Raw genomic sequence first — 14,133 nt, 5'->3', positions numbered from 1 at the left:
GCTTTGCAGATAATAAAGGCACTAATGATGAACCTTGATCTATACTGCTAGCATAATAACTACATTTGAAATCTTAGTTATTTGGAAATATTGTGATTTTTTTTGGAAAGAAATTGATTATTTTATTATGTGTATTTGAGAAGCAGATGTTGAAGAGGAAAAGATGGAAACTCGAGAATCAGAAGGTCAAGATTCTGAGAAAGTGAGTGCATACTGTAAGAGAGCCAAAGTGCTGAGCAGTTCTTCATACTTAACCTCGTTCAATGACCCAAGCTTGTCCCAATTACCTTTGTTCACCTCCTATCCCTCAAACCTTTCCAATGCATGTACCTGTTTAAATATTTTCTGAACATGGCAATTGTTCCTGTCTCTACAGCTTTCTCTGGCAGCTTGTTCCAAACATCTTATGGCCTCTGTATAGGGGGAAAATGTGCCCCTCCAGTCCCTTTGTATCTTTTCCCTTCTGCCACAAGTCTCCCCTGTCCTGGGAAAAAGTGAATTTTTAACCTCATCAATTACTCCATTGTCCCCACTCAGTTTCCTACACTCCAGGGAGAAAAGTCACAGTTGTTCTTTACAATTCAAGTGTATTAGCTCAGTTAACCTTTTCTGCACCTTTTTCGAAAGCTGGGTGACCAGAACTCCACGTGCTCCTTCAAGTGTCATTACACCAATATCTAGGACAGTTGTAACGACCTTTCTCCCGTAGAACCGTGGATCACTGCAGCACAGAAACGGGCCCTTTGGCCCATGTTGTTCATGTTGAACTATTAACGTGCCTCATCCCATTGACCTGCACCCCGGCTATAGCCCGCCATTCCCCTTCTATCCATGTATCTATCCAAATTACTTTTAAATGTAATCCTGCATCCACTACTTCTGCTGGCAGCTTTCCTTTAAGCATTTCACCCTTAACCCATGTCCTCTCATTTCTGTTTCACCCTATCTCAGTGAAAAAAGTTTCCTTGCATTTACCCTCTTGAAAGCACGTCATAATTTTAAACATCAAATCCTCCTTCATTCATTGACCCTCCGTGAAGTAAAGTCCTCACCTGTTTATCCTTTCTCTGTCACTAAGCTCTAGCAACATCCTTGTAAAGTCTCTTTGCATTCTTGCAATCTTACTGATATTCTTCCTGTTGGTAGATGGGCTAAACTGTGCACAATACTCCAAATTTGGCTTCACCATCGCCTTGCACAAATTCATCATAACATGCCATTTCCTGTACTTGATAATGTGAATTTTGAAAGCTGAAATCTCTTTCCTTCAACACACTTCAGGGCCCTACCATTCACTGTGTAAGTGCTGCCCTGGGCAACATTTCTTGTTCAACTTAAATTCCATCTGTCATTCCTTGGCCCCCTTTACTGGTTCATCTAGATTCTGTTGTAATCTCCAATAGCCTTCTTTCCTGTCAACCACCCCAATTTTCATATCATCCATAAACTTGCTGACCATTCTAGTAATATTTTTATCAGTTAATAAATGACAAAATGGATTCAACACACCACCATACAGCAGGCCTCTAATCTGAGAAACACCATCCTCCAGTTCCAAACGTCTACCCAATTCTCTATCCATTCAGCCAGCTCACACGAAATGATCATGTGATTTGACAACGTGGACTAATCTACCATGCAAGACCTTGTCAACGACCTTGCTGAAGTCATTTTAGACGATGTCTGCTGTCTTGTTCTATTTTTTTTTAAATTCAATCAAATTCATGAGACATTACATCCCACATACAGGATCATGCTGGCTTCCCTTATCGGTCTTTGTCTTTCCAAATGCATATAAATCCTGTCTCACAGAATTCCCTTCAGTAATTTGCCCATGACTGACTTTAAGTTCACCAGCCTAAAGTTCCAAGCTTGCAGCCTTTCTGAAATGTAATTACATTATTATCCCTCTAGTCTTTTGGAACTTTACCCATGGCAAATTATGCAAATATTCCTGGAAGAACCCCTATAATTTCTTCCCTTCTTTCCCACAAAGTCTGGGAATATGCTTGGTCAGGTCTTTGGGACTTGGCTATCTTAAGTCCTGCAGTACCACCTTTTTTGTGATATGGACTCGAGAAGGCATATCTATTTACCTAAGTTCTCGAGCATTGATGTCTTCCTTCATTGTAAGCAGACAAAAATTAATTTGTTTCGAAGCTCATCCATGTCTTGTGGTTCCACGTGAACACCATCACAGCAACTTTTAGGGGCCTTATTCTCGCCCTCATTACTGTTTTGGCTTTTATGAACATTGAATTATTGGGAATCTCCCTAACTTGTCTGTCAAAGCTATTTTTTGTGTCCTTTTTTTTAAGCTTCCTAGTTTTTCTTTCGCCTATATTCTCATAATTGACTTGATTCCAATTCCTTTACCTGAGTAATGCTGCCTCCTCTTTGTTGATCAGAGCCGCAATATATTTTATCATGATAAGTTCCCTGTCTTGCCTTTCTTTCTTCACAGGAACATTCTGCCCCAGAATTATTGTTATCTCACTTTTAAAAGGCTTCCACTTGCCGCACATTCAAGTGTTAATGAATGCTCTGTCATAGCCTGATGATGTTTCAAACAACTTGTTCAATTTTCTGTCTCCTATTTTAAAGTTAAGATTTTAACAAGAAATCTATTTTCCAGCTCTCGTATTACCTGTCTATCCTTTGCCTCACCTTGTTTATATTTGGAGCTATCATTTATGCTTTTAGTCTTGACAATTTTAACATTGTTACACACTCCATTAATTTCAACTTGTCCAAAATTCTGCTGGGTCATCTTAAACTAAGGTATCACTCTTCAGCCCTGTGCTGATCAAAAGTATATATTTTCCTGTCCTTTTATGGTCTTGTTCTTTCCTGGTAAACATTTTGTAGAAAGTGTTTATATATAAAAAAAACCATATGGGATCCTGGAATTCAAAGAATAAAGACATAAAAACATAATACATCATTGCAAGAGAAGCACAGAGGTACAGCTATGGCCCAACTTCAGTGTTCGGTTCAATCCTGTTGTGTGGGTTCATGTGTTCTTCATGTGGCCACATTGTTTTCCACTGGTGCTATGGTTACTTTCCCTGCCTTCAACCAATGCTTGTTGATGGGTTTGTTATCCTCATAAAGGTGGGAAGCAGTAGAACTGCGAGTTGATAGGTCCATGATGAGGAATGGGTTACAAGGATATCAGGGAATGGCGACAACTGTTGGAATCACAGAGTATGTTGATCAATTTTGGACACATAACTGGAGAAAGGATGTCAAGATACAAAACTGTGCAGGAAAGACTTGTCCCAGAATATTTATTTCCCCTTACAAGACAGAGAAAAAAAATGCTTGAATCTATCAGCAGATCGGGAAGCATTTGTGGAAGGAGAAATTGACTTAATATGTCAGATCTTTTGGCACAAGATAAACTTTACCACCTTTGTGAACAAGACCATAAGAAGTGACGAGATGAATTGGCTAAGAACATCCAATTAAGTGAGCATTTGAGTGAGTGAACTGGAGGGAGATAAAAGTTGCAAACTTCATTAAATTTTTTTAAAAATTCTGCAGCACCTTTATTCTATATACCCAGTTCAGTACAATCCATTCTTTTGTATAACTTCTGAAATTTTGTTGCTGCTAATTTGAAGATATTACTCAATCGCTCAGCTCTGTGCAAAAGCAACCTTTTCCTATTTCCTTTCCAAAACTTGACTGTGCACTTTGTTCTACATCTTCTTCCAGTGGTTTGCACCAATGACTATTCTCTTGTGCTGAAAGGGAACTTTTTTCAACAGATACAATTACCTTTTAACAGGTGGAAAACAAAGAGGAGACTGAAACAGTTTCTGAGAATACAGAAAAGATTGAAGTTCCATCTCCTAAAGAGCTTTCATTGGAGAACCCCATGGAAGGGGAAATGGCAAACACTGACATTAAACCAGGTTCGTTGAATGTAGAGTGAGGTATTTTTAAAAGGACAGTGAACTGGAGGCCAAATTGAAAATAACAAGTTATGTATGGATGAAAGGATTTTGCTCAAAGTGCAGGAAATAACATTAGTAGGATTTGGAGATAAAGTTTACAGTTAGATTACGTTCACAGATTGAACAGTAGCCTGATGTGTCTATATGTACAGACCCAAGAATGCATGCCCACAATGAACGACTCCATGCAATAATGCATTAAGTTGAGCTGGGAGGCTGGCAGGAAGTCATGGAGAAGTTCAATCATGAGGTATTGAAGTCATCTCAAGGTGTAGCAGGTCTGATATCCTGAATAAAAATGATAGAAAATGCGATATTTCTGTTCTCTGGTTTCAGTTTCGTTTGCAGTAAAGCACTATTCTTGTTTTAGTTTTTCAAATCAACCTGAAGTGCCCAATCTTAATTTGGAAATCATGATTGGAGCAAAGTTGAATATTGTACCAGAATCTGGTTCTTCCCAGCCCACCAGTTCATGCATGTGTTCATGCTCCACTGAAGCCTTGCATTTTCTTCTTCAGGATAGCACTTTGCTCCTTTTCTGCTTTCCAGATATTGCATTCAAACAATTTGCTTCAATTATTCCCTCGGTTGGCAAATTCACATGCTGACCCATCTTTGTGTCTTCTCGATTTCCCATTGAATTTCCAGGTGACTACCTAATATTGATGTCTCTGATAATACTCTTTCCCCATAAGGGAAAATCTTTTCGAGTCTGCAATCAAAACCTCTCCTATTATGTCACTTCTTAGCCGCCCTTTGTCAGTGATTCAGTAATTATGGGAATAGAAAATTGATTGTGGTGGGTTCATGGCTGCATTTTCTGCTATATTAAATGTGTCTGATTTATCTGCAGATGATCAATATGCATCCATTCCATCAATGCACATGTGCCTGAGTGCTTCTTAAAAGTTGCATGTTTCCACCATCCTGTCAGTGTGTTCCAGGCACATGCACTTCTTTAAAATAACTGCAGCTCACATCTAAATTTCTCCCCCATTTCACCATAAAGCTATATCATGTGGTATCTGACATTTCCTCCTTGGTTAAGACTGATTGTCAATTGTATCTATTGCCTCTCATAAATTTATAAACTTCCACATCTCCCCTCAGCCCCCAATGGTCCAAAGAAAATAATCCGTTTATCCAACCTTTCTTGATAGCCAATACTCTCTAATCTCGGCAGCATTTTAGTGAATTTATTGCACATCCTAATCAACACCTCTTCATCATTCCTGTAACATAAAGATCTGAACTGTACACAATACTCCAAATTTAGTCTAGCCAAAGTTTTATACAGCTGCAATATAACTTCTATACTGTGACCCCAGTGATGTTGGGTGTGTTTCAATGAGATACTCCTCAACCTTCTAAACTCCAGAGATTATATGCCGAGAGATGAAAATGCTCCTCATTCATGAACCCTCTCATCCCTTGGATGATTCTCTTGAACCTCCTCTGGATAATCTCCAATGGCAGCTCATCCTTCCTGAGATATGGGGCATAAGACTGCTCATAATACTCCAAATATGGTCAGACCAACATATTTTAAAGCCTCAGCATTAAATGTTTTTATATTCTTGGCCTGATTCTGTTTATTGCCTTTCCTGCTTCCTTGTGCAAATAATTCTACAAATTCACTAGTCTCTGGGAAAAGTAGTACCTCCTCATCCCTGTCATTAACCTACTGGTCTGATTCTTGAGGCTGTGTCCCCCAGTACTTGTTTCACCTACTATTGGAAACCATTTTCATGCCTCTAATCTATCCCTTTCATAATTTTATGCTTCCACAATGTTCCCTCTTGTTCTTTTGAATTTCAGCGAGTATCATCCAAGTGATTCAATCTCTCCTGATTGGCTCACCACATCTCTTGTGTTAACCTAGAGAACCTCCTCTGCTCTACCTCCAAAGCCAGTACACATTTTCTCAAGTAGCCTCACCAGTAACCTGCTCTTAAATTCAATCCCTCTGGCAATGAAGGCCAACATTTCTTTATTTTTAGAGATGCAGTACAGTAATGGGCCCTACCAGCCCACAGGCTGTATCACCCAAATACATCCATGTGAAAATTAACCTACTCATTGTGTCTTTGGAATGTGGGAGAGTCCAGAGAACTGGAAGAAACACAGGCAGATTTGAACTGGATTCACACTGTGAACCATCCTATACTTGATTACCTGTTGCACCTTCAAACCAGCCTTTTGCAATTCATGCATAAACACTCCCAGGTACTCCTGCACCATAACAATCTGATCTTCTGTTTTTCTTTCAAATTGGATGACCTTGCTTTTACCAATATTATACAGATTGTACCTCTTTCATCCGGTGACATCAGGACCTGGCCATTGCCAGACCACAGAAAATGCTGGAAAGCAGAAATTTCCCCCGACGGGAACCCCTATGCAAACATATCAAAGGTAGAACAAAGCTTAAAACAGGAAATAATACTGTGGAGTGGCATGGTTAGCATAGCAGTTGGCAAATTGCCTTCACAGTGCCAGCATTCAAAACTGGGGTTCGAATCCCGTCTCCCATCAGGAGTTTGTACTAACGGTGGCAGATTCAACCTTTACAGAGCCAGCAATTGAGACTGGAGTTCGAGTCCTTACTGTCTGTTAGCAGTTTGTACTAATGGCGGCAGAATCAAAAGTGCCAGACCATGGGAGCTGCCGGACCACAGAGTGCCAGATAAGAGAGTTATGACCTGTGCTCCATGTGCCAGACCCTTGCCCACACACTTTATCTATGTCGCTCTGCACTCTCACATCCTCTGTCCTATTTGCTTTTGCAATCAGTTTAATATCATTAACAAATTTAATATTCCATTCTTGGCTGCCTTTTCCATATTATTAATGTATATGAAACTGTGTAGGCCAACACCCTGCAGTACGCTTAGCCAACCAGAGAAATATGATAACTCTCTGCCCTGGTTATTCAACCCTTTATCCATGCTGACGCTTTGTCCCCAACTCTATGCATCCTTATGGATAAGGTTTCTATGTGGCGTCTGATCTAAAGTCTTCTCCAGTGCATGATGCTTATTGTACCTAAAGTGTAAAAGGGCATTGGGTGAAGGCAGATCAGTACACAATAATGTGGATTGCAATTGTTTTTTTGGCTTATGGAGAACAATCTTCATGGAGCATCGTATTGTTACTTTATAAGTACAAGTGCTTGCCATCTGCCAGACAATGAATAATAAATGCTTGTTTGTGAAGGAACTCTCAAAACTTTGAACTTGTGCACACTAATTTTAAGGGTATGCCACAAGCCAAAATTACTTCTTTATTTAGCAATTGTTAGATTTTCTCACATTTTCTAAACTTTTTTGATCTGCCAGTTGGACCCGAAGATAAAGAAGAAAACAAGGAAAATATTGACATTAGTGGCAAAGATAAAGAATTGGACATTGGGAAGAAGAAGCCAGAACATCACATTGGTGAAGGCAACATTGTCACGGCTGCTGCAGCAGCCCTGGCTTCAGCTGCTACTAAGGCAAAGGTAACTTGAAATGTTGAGTGATTGGTGACTCAAGGAAAAGATTTGAATTAAAATAGCAAATGTTCTGGAGGCTTGAAAGCTGATGTTGATGTTTGTGTAAAATCGGAAAATATAGCAGCCACTGAACATCCAACGAGATCCCACAAAGACCAATAAGATAAATTTAGAAAGTGAACTTCATACAAGATATTAGGAGGGCTCTCTTCCTCTTCTGTCTCAAACTCTCACTTTTTTTTAAAAAAAAAGAAAAAAGTTTTGCTACTTAAAAGTCATGATCTAGATTGAGCTCCAGTGTATTTTTTAAAAAAAAACAGTTTTAACTGAAAATATTATGACCAAGAGTGGAGTGGACACATCAGGCTGACAATTTAAATTATCTGTGCACAATTGTATTCTCAGTTGATATATGGATGTGCACTTTCCATTTGTTATATAAAAAATGTTCAATGTTGTAAAAGATCGCAAGGTACTTCATCACTGCAACAAAGTTTGATATCTAGCCTCAATTAGATGATCCAATGGAAATAGGTCAATGGAAGAGAAATTCCAGCACGATTAGCTTAGCCTTTGGGGTTAATGCAACAGTCTTACAGCGACATCAATCACAGTTGGTCAGGCGAACTGGCTCTGTGTATTACACGCGTATCAGTGGAACAGCTGCATCAAAGATGGTGCTGCGCGGTTCGTCTTTTCTGACAGAGACTCTGGGCCTGTGTGCACGCAGGCAGTAGGTTTGAGCCACGATTATGCGGTTTCTGGCGAGTGGGGAATCAGGAACTTTGAAGGCCTTAAAACGGCAGCATGCTAGACTCAATAAAGCTCAAGTTCTGACGAGCCCATTGACTGTTGGTCTTGTTCGTTCAGTTAACTTGCACACTACATTGGTGACCCTGATGGGTCAAAACGCTTTTGGACTCCTTGGCATGGATGCTGCATTATGAGAGCCGTAGCGCGAAAACTACCTACTTTCTGGATACTCTACCCTCACACATGGTTCGGACAAGCAGAGGCACAGTTCCAAATAAAGTAAATCACCCCCACTCCACCAAATATTACCATTTCATCTGCTCTTTGGACCAGGAAACTGCTGTCAGAGTAGATGACCTCATACAGAACCCACTGGAGGAAGATAAATACAACATGCTGAAATCGTTGCTCATCACCAGGTACAGGCTCTCCAGATGCGAGAGGGCAGCCAGGCTCATGTACCTGGACAACCTGGGGGACAGAACACCATCTGTCTCATGGATGAAATGCTTACGTTTGCAGAAGGTTACAAACAATACCTCATGTTTGAGCAGGCATTTTTATAACAGCTGTTTGAAGACATTTAGTTGGTGCTGGCAGGCGTGGACTTCAGCGACCCCAGAAAGGTCGCTGCCAAAGCGGACATTCTTTTGGGAGGATCAAACGAGAAAATGAGTCCACCGTTAGTCAGCTGACCGATCAAAAGTAGATCTGCAAACCAAACCCCACCCACCCCAAGACCAACAGTGCCCCTGCAAAAAGACCAAGGGAGCAGACAGCAAATAGTGTTTTACCACCAAAGGTGGGGGACATAAGCCTGTAAGTGCCGGCAGCCCTATGCATTTCCATAGATGCCGGCAGCCCACCACTGATGGCTTTGGTTGCTGGCCACCCAGACAGTCTCCTCCACGTTAGTGACAATGTCGCGGACCACAGATTTCTTGTTGACACAAGCGCACAAATCAGTGTAACCCCGTCAACGGCGCTCGAGACCCGCACAAGATCCTGTGGCCCCACTCTTTGAGCAGCCAGCAACACCTCGATAAAGACTTTTGGGATATGACATGTGGTGGTGTGGTTAGGAGACAAGATTTTCAACTGGGATTTCACACTCTTGTCAGTGGAATAACCACTCCTTGGTGTGGGCTTTTTTAAAAAAAATTTTTATTTTTCACACAATAAACCATACTGACCAAAATACATACAGACATTTTTCTCTTGAATATATACAGTGTCATTTTCTCCCCTTTTTCCCCCCCTCCCTCCCTCTCCCCTCCTTCCCATTTATTCAAAGTTCAATCTATAAGATACATTAAATCCATTAAACAATGTCGTCACTTAAGAAAATAAACAAGAAATTTTTGTCTTTTACTTTTATATACTGAGTCATTCATTTCGTTTGAGGGCACACAATCTGCTTGTCGACATGAAGACGAAATGGTTGGTGCATTCTGAAACTTTTCAAACTTTCCCTCAGAAGCTTGAATGCCAGCTCCTCAACTAGCCCAATCAAGTTCTCCACAAACGAGTGCAGCTGCATTTTGGCCGAGTTCCTGTCAATCCTCAGGCCTCAATTCACATGTGCCATACCAAACCATAGCCTCCAACCCCATATCACCACCCAGGGGCCACCCCTTCAAGCATGTGCTCGATGGCTACCTCCAGATTAGCTGCACCTGGCAAAAGAGGAGTTCAAGCGCATGGAGGAACTGGCCATCGTCTGCAGATCCAACAGCCCCTGGGCCTCACCTTTACACATGGTCCCGAAGGCCTCTGGCAGTTGGTGGCCATGCAGGGACTACAGGCGCCTCAACGACGCCACCATTCCAAATTGCTATCCATTCCAAATTGCTATCCAATCCTCCACATACAGGATTTCACCGCCAACCTACACAGTGCTCAAACCTTCAAAGTCAACCTGGTACACGGTTACCACCAGATCCCCGTACACCCCGACGACATCAAGAAGGCAGCCATAATTATTCCTTTTGGCCTCTGAGTTCCTGAGCATGCCCTTCGGCCTCAAAAATGCAGCACAAATGTTCCAGTGCCTCATGGATGCGGTTGGTACGGATTTAGATTTCCTGTTCATCTATCTGTATGACATCCTCATCGCCAGCAAAGATCAGCAGGAATGAGTTTCCCACCTTTCCCAGCTATATTTCCGCCTCACCGTCAACCTGACCAAGTGCCAGTTCGGATTGGAGATGGTATATGGTGCACCTCTAAAAGTTCTTGGCGAATTCCTACCAACCATGTGCAACCATGAACCTGAAGGCACCGCAGTGCTACAACAACTCCACGAAAGAATGGGCAACCTCGCACCAAAACCACTGGCCCACCATGGACAAAACCCTCTTCCATACCCAAAGTCTTAAAACACTCTAAGTTTGTGTTCGTCCTCAGCAGTGTGCACCGCTCACCCTCCAACAACCATATAAGGGCCCTTGCAAGGTAATATGCAACAACAGCTCCACTTTCACTTTAGAGGTTGAGAGTAAGAAGCAACTTTTCACCACTGACAGTTTGAAACTGGCACACCTGGACTTAACCCAACCCATTTCACTCCAGCCAGCCAAGCGCAGGGGTAGACCCCCTAAAATAAGAACTGTACAAACTTTGAACAACAGACACGAGTGCCAGTTCTTGAGGGGGATGTTGTGTGGTGGCGCACATAGTTGATGGGCAAACTGGCTCCGTGTGTTGAGCATGTCAGCGGAGCAGCTGCATCAAAGATGGTACTGCACGGTTCATCTTTTCCGACAGAGGCTTGGGGCCTACATGCACACAGGCAGCGTGTTTGCATCACGATGACGCAGTTTCTGGTGCGTGTGGGACAGGAGCCATGAAGGCTTTAAAATGACATTGCGCTAGACTCAGTAAAACTCACAAGTTCTGACAAGCCCACCGACTGCTGTTCTTTCAGTTAGCTCACATACTACACGCCACTATTTGTAAAGGGTTTGTGGGTTCTCCCCTTGTCTGTGTAGGTTTCCTCTGGGTGTTTTTGTTTCCTCCAAAGAGGTACAGGGCAAGTAGGTTAATTGGTCACATGGGAGTACAGGTACATGATCCTTTATCTGGACATCTAAAATCTGGAAAGCTCCAAAATCCGGCAAGTGGGGAGAGAGTCGGATGGGCGAGGTACCGGCAGCGCGAGGCGGGCGGGTGATGGTCCAGCGGCGCGAGGCGGGCGGGCGACGGTCCGGCAGCGCGAGGCGGGCAGGGTGGTGGGGGTAGATGGCAGCACAATTTGGGTGGGCTTAAATCTGGCTTTCCGAAATCCAGAAAAATCTGAAATTCAGAGCACACTGTCCCCCAAGGGTTCCGGATAAAGGATTATGTACCTGTAATTGAGTGATGTGGGCTTATGGGTCAGAAGAGCCTGTTGGTGTGCTGTATCTCAAATGTATAGTAACTGTCAAAGGTGCTGATGTGACTTGGTTTGAGAAAAACAAAAACTCTTTCTGGGTGTAAAGTTTTTTTTATCAGCTTCCCCTTAAATTTCTAGCCCCTTAACTAAATCTGTGCCTTCTATTTTCAGATCTTTCTGCATTGAGGATGTATTTTCTACAATTTATTTTATTTATCCCCTTCATAGTTTATATTCTTTGATCAGGGCCTGAACAACCTCCTCCAATTCAGCCTATCCAATTCTTCCTCCATATTGAAACACTCCATAACAGGCAAAATCCTGATGTGGAGGAATTTATCCTCCAGTTTGTTGATTATAGATGGCAAACAACAATGGACACAGCACTGATCCCTGGGGCACACCACTAGTCACTTGTCTCCAGTCAGAGAGGCAATCACCCACCCACTCTCTGCCTACTCCCTGAAAGCCAATGTCGAATGCCTCACCATGAATATTGAGTTACTGAACCTTCCATATGAGATCTTTCAGAGGTCTTATTCAAATCCATCTAGGCAACATCCACACCTTTCTTTCATCAACTTTCCTGGCAACCTGTTTTCAAAAAAAACTCTAAGATTGGTTAAACATAACCTAACCTGTACAAAGCTATGTTGACTATCCCTAATCATTCTCTGTTGATCCTTATACTTGTATATCAGACCTCTTAGAACACCTTCCAGTAAGTTACCCATGAATGATGTCCCGCTCAGTGGCCTAGAATTTTATGGGTTCTTGGAGCCATTTTTAAACAACATAATAACATGAGTTACCCTCCAATCCTTCAGGACCTCATCCATGGTTGAGGAAATTTTAAATAGATGTGAATGCAATTTCAACACTTGCCTCTCTCAAGGTCCAAGGGAATACCTTGTCTGGTCCTAGGGATTTATCCACCCTTATTTGCTTTCAGATGGCAAACACCTCTTACAAAAACATAGGAACATAGGAAGTAGGAACAGGAGTAGGCCAAAAATGGCCCATCGAGCCTGCTCCGCCATTCAATACGATCATGGCTGATCTAATTTATGACCTAACTCCACCTACCTGCCTTCTCCCCATATCCCCTAATTCCTCTATCATGTAAAAATTTATCTAACCGAATTTTAAATATGTTTAATGAGGCAACCTCAACAACTTCCCTGGTTAGAGAATTCCAAGCATTCACTACTCTCTGGGAAAAACTATTTTTCCTCATCTCTGTCCTAAATCTACTCCCCCGAATCTTGAGACTGTGTCCTCTCGTTTTAGTTTCCCCGGCCAGCTCAAAAAACCTTCCTACATCTATCCTATCCATACCCTTCATAATCCTATATGTTTCTATAAGATCTCCTCTCATTCTTCTGAACTCGAGCGAATACAATCCTAGATGATTTAATCTTTCATCATAAGTCAACCCTTTCATCCCAGGGATCAACCTAGTAAACCTCCTCTGGACCGTCTCCAAAGCCATTATATCCTTCCTCAAATATGGAGACCAGAACTGGACACAGTACTCCAGGTGCGGTCTCACCAGTATCTTATAGAGTTGCAACGTTACCTCCCTACTCCTGAATTCAATTCCTCTAGCGATGAAGGCCAACATTCCATTTGCCTTCTTAATAACCTGCTGCACCTGCAACCTAACTTTTTGCGATTCATGCACAAGCATTCTCAAGTCCCTCTGCACAACAGCATGCTGTAGTTTTTCACCCTTTAAATAATGTTCAGCTCTTTTATTTTTCTTGCCAAAGTGGATAACCTCACACTTACTAACATTGTACTCCATCTGCCAGACCTTTTCCCACTCATCCAGCTTAACTATATCCCTCTGCAGACTCTCCACATCCTCATTACAATTTGCTCTTCTACTCAATTTGGTGTCATCCGCAAACTTGGCTACACCACATTTTGTCCCCTCCTCCAAGTCATCAATGTAAATGATGAACAGTTGTGGGCCTAACACTGACCCCTACAGCACCCCACTTACCACTCTCTGCCAACCTGAAAAACTCCCATTTATCCCGACTCTCTGCCTCCTGTCAGACAACCAATTTTCAATCCAGGCCAATGTGCTGGCAAGTAGATTTGCTAGAGCTGTGGGGGTAGGTTTAAACTAGTTTGGCAGGGGGGTGGGGAACAGAAGTTTAGAGCAGTGTCCAGGGAGTATGGCCACCTAGCTAGGAATAAAAAAGATAAGAAAGGTAGGATGGAGATAAGGGTAGAAGGTAAAAAAGAGAATATATGTGAGGGTCATTCTCTGAGATGCATATATTTTAATGCAAGAAGCATAGTGAACAAGGTAGATGAGCTGAGAGCATGGATAGATACTTGGGGTCACGATATTGTGGCAATTAGTGAGACCTGGCTACAGGAGGGGCAGGACTGGCAACTTAATGTTCCGGGATACATTTGTTTTAGATGTGATAGATCAGGGGGTAAAAAAGGAGGAGGAGTTGCTCTGCTTGTTAGGGAGGACATTACTGCTGTGAGGTGGCAGGATGGTATGGAGGGATCGACCAGTGAGGCTGTTT

At 42.3% G+C, this 14,133-nt stretch overlaps 1 protein-coding gene across 3 annotated transcripts in view; it reads left to right on the top strand.

The window, feature by feature from the left end:
* The window catches only part of smarcc1a (SWI/SNF related BAF chromatin remodeling complex subunit C1a), a 157,543-nt gene that overhangs the window by 103,196 nt on the left and 40,214 nt on the right, over window positions 1-14,133 (top strand). The window contains exons 22-24 of one of the 3 annotated variants that reach the window (XM_069922057.1): window positions 147-202; window positions 3,794-3,920; window positions 7,301-7,461. In XM_069922057.1, the coding sequence (XP_069778158.1) occupies window positions 147-202; window positions 3,794-3,920; window positions 7,301-7,461 (344 nt within the window). Of the gene's footprint in view, window positions 1-140; window positions 203-3,793; window positions 3,921-7,300; window positions 7,462-14,133 lie in introns of all 3 variants that reach the window. The other 2 variants (XM_069922056.1, XM_069922055.1) reach the window with 2 other exon arrangements.

The sequence above is a fragment of the Narcine bancroftii genome, chromosome 2 (genome assembly GCF_036971445.1).
Source record: "Narcine bancroftii isolate sNarBan1 chromosome 2, sNarBan1.hap1, whole genome shotgun sequence".
Classification (NCBI taxonomy): domain Eukaryota; kingdom Metazoa; phylum Chordata; class Chondrichthyes; order Torpediniformes; family Narcinidae; genus Narcine; species Narcine bancroftii.
The sequence above is the reverse complement of the archived record's forward strand: the minus strand, read 5'-3'. Positions and strand labels throughout refer to the sequence as shown.